This window comes from Melanostigma gelatinosum (genome assembly GCF_949748355.1).
Source record: "Melanostigma gelatinosum genome assembly, chromosome: 21".
Classification (NCBI taxonomy): domain Eukaryota; kingdom Metazoa; phylum Chordata; class Actinopteri; order Perciformes; family Zoarcidae; genus Melanostigma; species Melanostigma gelatinosum.
Window position 1 is genome coordinate 805474 of NC_136654.1, and position 7500 is coordinate 812973.

General features: G+C 45.0%; 1 protein-coding gene across 1 annotated transcript; it reads left to right on the forward strand.

Annotated features, from left to right (window-relative positions):
- The first annotated feature begins 4547 nt into the window (after positions 1-4547).
- Positions 4548-7116, forward strand: LOC306795409 (transmembrane protein 100-like). The gene is made up of 2 exons (XM_079293919.1): positions 4548-4594; positions 6274-7116. Exon 2 carries the CDS (start codon positions 6316-6318, stop codon positions 6775-6777), a length of 462 nt encoding a protein of 153 aa, XP_079150045.1. The 5' UTR covers positions 4548-4594; positions 6274-6315; the 3' UTR covers positions 6778-7116.
- Positions 7117-7500: the final 384 nt, after the last annotated feature.

A 7500-nucleotide genomic window follows, 5' to 3' on the forward strand; every position in this document is an offset into this window, starting at 1 on the left:
GTCTCTCTCTGATAACATCCTCTCGTCCTAATAATACCACATGTTAACACATCCTGTATTCAGCACTCTGCACTTTATTCTCACATATCACTCCTCACCACAGCACCATGTGGAGGAAAATAGTCCCTGAGAAAGTCACTTCCTCCTCTTTGTGTTGGTTGGAAGCTTCACTGAGCAGCTGTTTGGTAACAACAGCAGAGGAAGGAAGGCAGGAACACTGCTTTCAGAAAGAGCCTGAAAGAAGCTGCAGACACTTTATTTTGAAAGTCTTTTCTTAGTTTCTGGGAAGCTACAAAAAAAATGCAAAGTCAACTTTTCCGCTTTTGGTCTGAGCCAAAAGAAAAGAACGAGATTAGAGACGAACCCACAGGAAGGAAGCTGCACCTGACATCTGCTTGAGAAGAGGAAGTGAGAACAGGACGCCTCCAGAGACCTCACACACACGGTCCGGGACGGAAGGGGCTTAGATCCAGGTCTAATGAAGTCCTCCATGTGGTGCAGGTCTAATGAAGTCTTCCATGTGGTCCAGGTCTAATGAAGTCCTCCATGTGGTCCAGGTCTAATGAAGTCCTCCATGTGGTCCAGGTCTAATGAAGTCCTCCATGTGGTCCAGGTCTAATGAAGTCTTCCATGTGGTCCAGGTCTAATGAAGTCCTCCATGTGGTCCAGGTCTAATGAAGTCCTCCATGTGGTCCAGGTCTAATGAAGTCCTCCATGTGGTCCAGGTCTAATGAAGTCTTCCATGTGGTCCAGGTCTAATGAAGTCCTCCATGTGGTCCAGGTCTAATGAAGTCTTCCATGTGGTCCAGGTCTAATGAAGTCCTCCATGTGGTCCAGGTCTAATGAAGTCCTCCATGTGGTCCAGGTCTAATGAAGTCCTCCATGTGGTCCAGGTCTAATGAAGTCCTCCATGTGGTCCAGGTCTAATGAAGTCCTCCATGTGGTCCAGGTCTAATGAAGTCTTCCATGTGGTCCAGGTCTAATGAAGTCCTCCATGTGGTCCAGGTCTAATGAAGTCCTCCATGTGGTCCAGGTCTAATGAAGTCTTCCATGTGGTCCAGGTCTAATGAAGTCCTCCATGTGGTCCAGGTCTAATGAAGTCCTCCATGTGGTCCAGGTCTAATGAAGTCCTCCATGTGGTCCAGGTCTAATGAAGTCCTCCATGTGGTCCAGGTCTAATGAAGTCTTCCATGTGGTCCAGGTCTAATGAAGTCCTCCATGTGGTCCAGGTCTAATGAAGTCTTCCATGTGGTCCAGGTCTAATGAAGTCCTCCATGTGGTCCAGGTCTAATGAAGTCCTCCATGTGGTCCAGGTCTAATGAAGTCCTCCATGTGGTCCAGGTCTAATGAAGTCCTCCATGTGGTCCAGGTCTAATGAAGTCCTCCATGTGGTCCAGGTCTAATGAAGTCTTCCATGTGGTCCAGGTCTAATGAAGTCCTCCATGTGGTCCAGGTCTAATGAAGTCCTCCATGTGGTCCAGGTCTAATGAAGTCTTCCATGTGGTCCAGGTCTAATGAAGTCCTCCATGTGGTCCAGGTCTAATGAAGTCCTCCATGTGGTCCAGGTCTAATGAAGTCCTCCATGTGGTCCAGGTCTAATGAAGTCCTCCATGTGGTCCAGGTCTAATGAAGTCTTCCATGTGGTCCAGGTCTAATGAAGTCCTCCATGTGGTCCAGGTCTAATGAAGTCTTCCATGTGGTCCAGGTCTAATGAAGTCCTCCATGTGGTCCAGGTCTAATGAAGTCCTCCATGTGGTCCAGGTCTAATGAAGTCCTCCATGTGGTCCAGGTCTAATGAAGTCCTCCATGTGGTCCAGGTCTAATGAAGTCCTCCATGTGGTCCAGGTCTAATGAAGTCTTCCATGTGGTCCAGGTCTAATGAAGTCCTCCATGTGGTCCAGGTCTAATGAAGTCCTCCATGTGGTCCAGGTCTAATGAAGTCTTCCATGTGGTCCAGGTCTAATGAAGTCCTCCATGTGGTCCAGGTCTAATGAAGTCCTCCATGTGGTCCAGGTCTAATGAAGTCCTCCATGTGGTCCAGGTCTAATTCAATACCAGGACCAGGATCAGGACCAGGACCAGGACCAGGACCATGATCAGGATCAGGACCAGGATCAGGACCAGGATCAGGATCAGGATCAGGATCAGGACCAGGACCAGGACCGGGACAGCAGGAGGATTCAGGGAGAAGAAATCAGAAGAAGACAGAAAGACGCAGCTTGATGTCGGTCAGCAGAACAAATGTTTGAGTGTCGAACATCTGCTGTTTACTTTGTTTGTCCTACTTTTCTTGTGTTGCAGATCGACTACAGCTCTTCATTACATTGAGCATCCTTGTGTTGCATCATGACAAATCCTTGAATCCTTGAATCCTTGAATCCTTGAAGCCTTGAAGCCTTGAATCCTTGAAGCCTTGAAGCCTTGAAGCCTTGAAGCCTTGAAGCCTTCTCTTCACTGAGTGAATCCTCTGATTTCAGTGATTTCCTTTTGAAGTGAACTGACATTTCTTCATTTTAAATGCCGCTTAGTTTCTACTTTTGTATATTTTCTTTCCTCTTATTGTGGATTATTGTTTTGCGTCGTGAGGAAGAAGAAGAACAAGTGTTTACAAATGAATATGAGACATAAAGTGCATCCTATAAACAAGGTTGACCCCAAACACTGAAATACACATCTGCTTCGTAATCCTAACCCTCATGATATGAAGCTATAAGAAATGGAAAAAGAAGGTGTATTTAAGGTGTTTTTAAAGGTGTGTTTAATGTGTTTTAAGGTGTTTTTTAAATGTGTACTTAAGGTGTATTTAAGGTGTTTTTAAATGTGTTTTTAAAGTGTTTAAGGTGTTTTTAAATGTGTACTTAAGGTGTATTTAAGGTGTTTTTAAATGTTTTTTTAAAGTGTTTAAGGTGTTTTTAAATATGTACTTAAGGTGTATTTAAGGTGTTTTTAAAGGTGTGTTTAATGTGTTTTAAAGTGTTTTTTAAATGTGTACTTAAGGTGTATTTAAGGTGTTTTTAAATGTGTTTTTAAAGTGTTTTAAGGTGTTTTTAAATGTGTACTTAAGGTGTATTTAAGGTGTTTTTAAATATTTTTTTAAAGTGTTTAAGGTGTTTTTAAATATGTACTTAAGGTGTATTTAAGGTGTATTTAAGGAGTTTTTAAAGGTGTTTTAAAAGTGTTTTAAGGTGTTTTTAAATGTGTACTTAAGATGTATTTAAGGTGTTTTTAAATGTGTACTTAAGGTGTATTTAAGGTGTATTTAATGTGTTTTTAAAGGTGTATTTAAAGTGTATTTAAGGTGTTTTAAAGGTGTTTTTAAAGGTGTACTTAAGGTGTATTTAAGGGAGTTTGCATCAATGAAGCAGGTTTAGGAAACACGTGAAGTTACTTTATGGGACATGAGTGTGTTTTCAGCACCAGCTGAAGGGAGGAAAGAGTTAAAACGTTTCTTGTTGGACCAGGAGGAGGTACAGGAGGAGGTACAGGAGGAGGAGGTACAGGAGGAGGAGGTACAGGAGGAGGAGGTACAGGAGGAGGTACAGGAGGAGGAGGTACAGGAGGAGGTACAGGAGGAGGTACAGGAGGAGGAGGTACAGGAGGAGGTACAGACAGGAGGAGGTACAGGAGGAGGAGGTACAGGAGGAGGTACAGGAGGAGGAGGTACAGGAGGAGGTACAGGAGGAGGAGGTACAGGAGGAGGTACAGGAGGAGGTACAGGAGGAGGTACAGGAGGAGGAGGTACAGGAGGAGGTACAGGAGGAGGAGGTACAGGAGGAGGAGGTACAGGAGGAGGTACAGGAGGAGGTACAGGAGGAGGTACAGGAGGAGGTACAGGAGGAGGTACAGGAGGAGGAGGTACAGGAGGAGGTACAGGAGGAGGAGGTACAGGAGGAGGTACAGGAGGAGGAGGTACAGGAGGAGGTACAGGAGGAGGAGGTACAGGAGGAGGTACAGGAGGAGGAGGTACAGGAGGAGGTACAGGAGGAGGTACAGGAGGAGGTACAGGAGGAGGAGGTACAGGAGGAGGAGGTACAGGAGGAGGTACAGGAGGAGGTACAGGAGGAGGTACAGGAGGAGGAGGTACAGGAGGAGGTACAGGAGGAGGTACAGGAGGAGGTACAGGAGGAGGTACAGGAGGAGGTACAGGAGGAGGAGGTACAGGAGGAGGTACAGGAGGAGGAGGTACAGGAGGAGGTACAGGAGGAGGTACAGGAGGAGGAGGTACAGGAGGAGGTACAGGAGGAGGTACAGGAGGAGGAGGTACAGGAGGAGGTACAGGAGGAGGAGGTACAGGAGGAGGTACAGGAGGAGGTACAGGAGGAGGTACAGGAGGAGGTACAGGAGGAGGTACAGGAGGAGGTACAGGAGGAGGAGGTACAGGAGGAGGTACAGGAGGAGGAGGTACAGGAGGAGGTACAGGAGGAGGTACAGGAGGAGGTACAGGAGGAGGTACAGGAGGAGGTACAGGAGGAGGTACAGAGGGGGGAGGAGTCCCCCAGGTTTTTCTGTTGATAGCTGTATTCCCTCTTTTATTGCTGCAGTCAGGACGATGCAGAGACGGCCTGTGGAGCTCAGAGGATGAAGACCTGCAACAGTAAGGGTTTCTATTTCTAATGCTGTGTGTGAGTGTGTGTGTGAGTGTGTGTGAGTGAGTGTGTGTGAGTGAGTGTGTGAGTGTGTGTGTGTGTGTGTGTGTGTGAGTGTGTGTGTGAGAGTGTGAGTGTGTGTGTGTGAGTGTGTGTGTGTGAGTGTGTTCTTGAAGCTCTTTTTAGAGCCATGAATCTAAAGTTCACAGATTTAAGGAGGTTTATATGAATAAGTTCACGTTCTGTGTAGCAATGATGGTATTTTATATTTATAGACTGATTGACTTTGGTTCACAAGTTAAATTACATGTTTTATTCTCAGAATGTTATTTTAAACACAAATTCAGAGAAAAGATTTTGTGTGCAAACTGGATTTGTACAAAAATGAAGACAAATAAAAGTCACGCTGAGTTGCTGAACTAAGGTTCTGTAGCTGATTATTCGTCTGCAATGCTTAAAGAAAACAGAACAGATTTAATAAACATCTTCCTGTTTGAGTGACATCAGACTCAAATTATCTCTGACGACAACGTTTACAGTCTTCTCCAAATAAAATATGAAATCAACGTCAGAGGACGGGACACTAAATGAATCTGAATTCAGACGAGCAGCGTTCAGAGATGAACTTCAGGACGTTTAGTTTTAAGGAACACAGTTTGACACTAGTTAAGGTGGACTGAGATAATCCACATTAAACATGGTGGTCATATTAAAGACATATTAGCAGCCTTGGACACAATAATAGAAATAGAGCGTTAATGATTAGTTTGTTGTCAAACAATAATTTGAATATTACCCAGCTGTCTTTGGGTTTTTAACTCGTGCTTTAAAGCGAAGTCTGCACAGCTAAGCTGCAGAGACCGGCTCAGATGTTACAATATATATATATATATATATATATATATATATATATATATATATATATATATATATAGTTTATAGTTTAAGACTCAATAAAAGCAATACAAGCTGCAGACTGTCAGATAGTTCATTCGATTCATTTTAATCAGATAGAAATGTGCTTTTCGACGTATCGCTCGTTTACTTTATCAACCAACACGCTGAAGATGTCAAACGTATTGAAAGAGCTTTTTATAGCAGCAGCCCTACTTTAACTTCCACCTCTTGTTTTATTCTAATATATTCTAATATAATTGGTTTAAATGTATTTCATGTTTTGCTGCTGCACTGAATTCTGCAGGTTTTCAGGTCTCGGAGGACTTTTAATGAGACCGTTATTTCTAATGGTTCATGACACTTCGTCTGAGTCTCAAGCTGACGACAGCAGACCTCACGGGGCTCAGACGCATCGAGAACCTGCTGTTCCTGTAATTATTCGTTTAATAATCTTTCTGTGAAATCGACTCCATGTCCCGTCGAGAGGTCGAAGTCAAAAGGCAACGGGACCATTCATGATTGTCGTTGATGCAAAAGAAACATAATTAATCTTGTTTTTCGGCCGACTGATGTAAAACAGTCGAGAAAGATGAATTGAAGAGTTACACATGTTGAAATGATACAGCGATAGACGTACAGCTGATGTAGCAGCAGATCGACTTTAACTGTTAAAGAAACTTGACTTTCACACTGAAGACGTTTTATACTCTGAAAAACTAAAATCAGAAAGTCCTTTACAGGCCACCGTAGTTGTGTCTGAACAGCAGAATCTTTCGTTCTCTGTTCTCAGCTAGCTGCTCTGTGATTGGCTAATCGCTGACATCGTAACGAGATGGCCCGCCTCTTTCTCGCTAGTAAGATCGCCATGCCGGATGACCTGCACAGCAAAGGCGGCGCCAGGATCCCCAGAACGCCGACCTCCGTCTCCGGCGAGAAGCCGAGCCACGACAAGACCAGTAAGGACTGCGGCGGCGTGACGACGCACTTCCCGCACGTCAACGAGGTCCAGCTGACGGCAGCAACCGGCGGCGCGGAGATGTCCTGCTGCCGCTGCACCGTGCCGTTTGGCGTGGTCGTCCTCATCGCCGGCATCGTGGTCACGGCGGTGGCGTACACCTTTAACTCGCACGGGTCCACCATCTCGGTGCTGGGCCTGGTGCTGCTGTCTGCCGGACTGGGCCTGTTGGGGTCCAGCGCCGTATGCTGGAGGGTCCGACTGAGGAGGAAGAAGAAGGACAAACGGAGGGAGAGCCAGACCGCCCTCATGGCCAGCCAGGGATACTACGTGGCCTGATCGCCAGCAGGGGAGGTCAAGTTGACGTCTGGTGTTAAGATGAACCTGAACGCACCATGCTGACTAAAAGGTTCAGGAACTTATGAACTTGTACTCGCTGCAGGCGGTGAGGACTCTGCAGACGCCTCGGAGGACGAGAGAGGTTTCGAATAAAGGACGACAGAAAATAATTGATTATGGAGGCTTTGAACTCCAGACTGGACGATGGACGATGGACGATGACGTTAATAATCGATTCTACAAACTGATTCTTCAAAAAAAAACATTTGATCATAAAAACGTTGAGTTGAATCCCCCCAAAGCTCATCGATGACGGACAGAATCTCTGCAAATAAGCTATTCAAAGACAAAGGTACTCTGATGCTCTGCGTCTGTGAGCTCAGCGGTCTGAAACGTTCCTCTGAGAGAAAACATGCTGCATCATCTGCAAACATTCAATCTTTTAAGAGGAATACCTTCAGTGGCGAACTCATTGCAGAATAAAAGATTTAAAAAAGAAACGTTGTGAATACTGAGCTCACAAACAGGGTTGGCCTCTGATATGCATGTCATATGTTTTAACTATTGTGCACTATGATCCAAATGTATTCCAGCATGTTCAAGTTGAACTGTTGAACTGGTTCATCTTATTTATTCTGTGTCAGTCGATGTATTTGTTCTATTAAACTCAAGATTTAAATGACTTCTTTCTAATTGTCTCACTGAGGATTTAGTTTGACGGCT

Bases quoted from the DNA above. Each gene is read 5' to 3' on its own strand.
- LOC306795409 (XM_079293919.1), top strand. From the start codon at position 6,316: ATGGCCCGCCTCTTTCTCGCTAGTAAGATCGCCATGCCGGATGACCTG.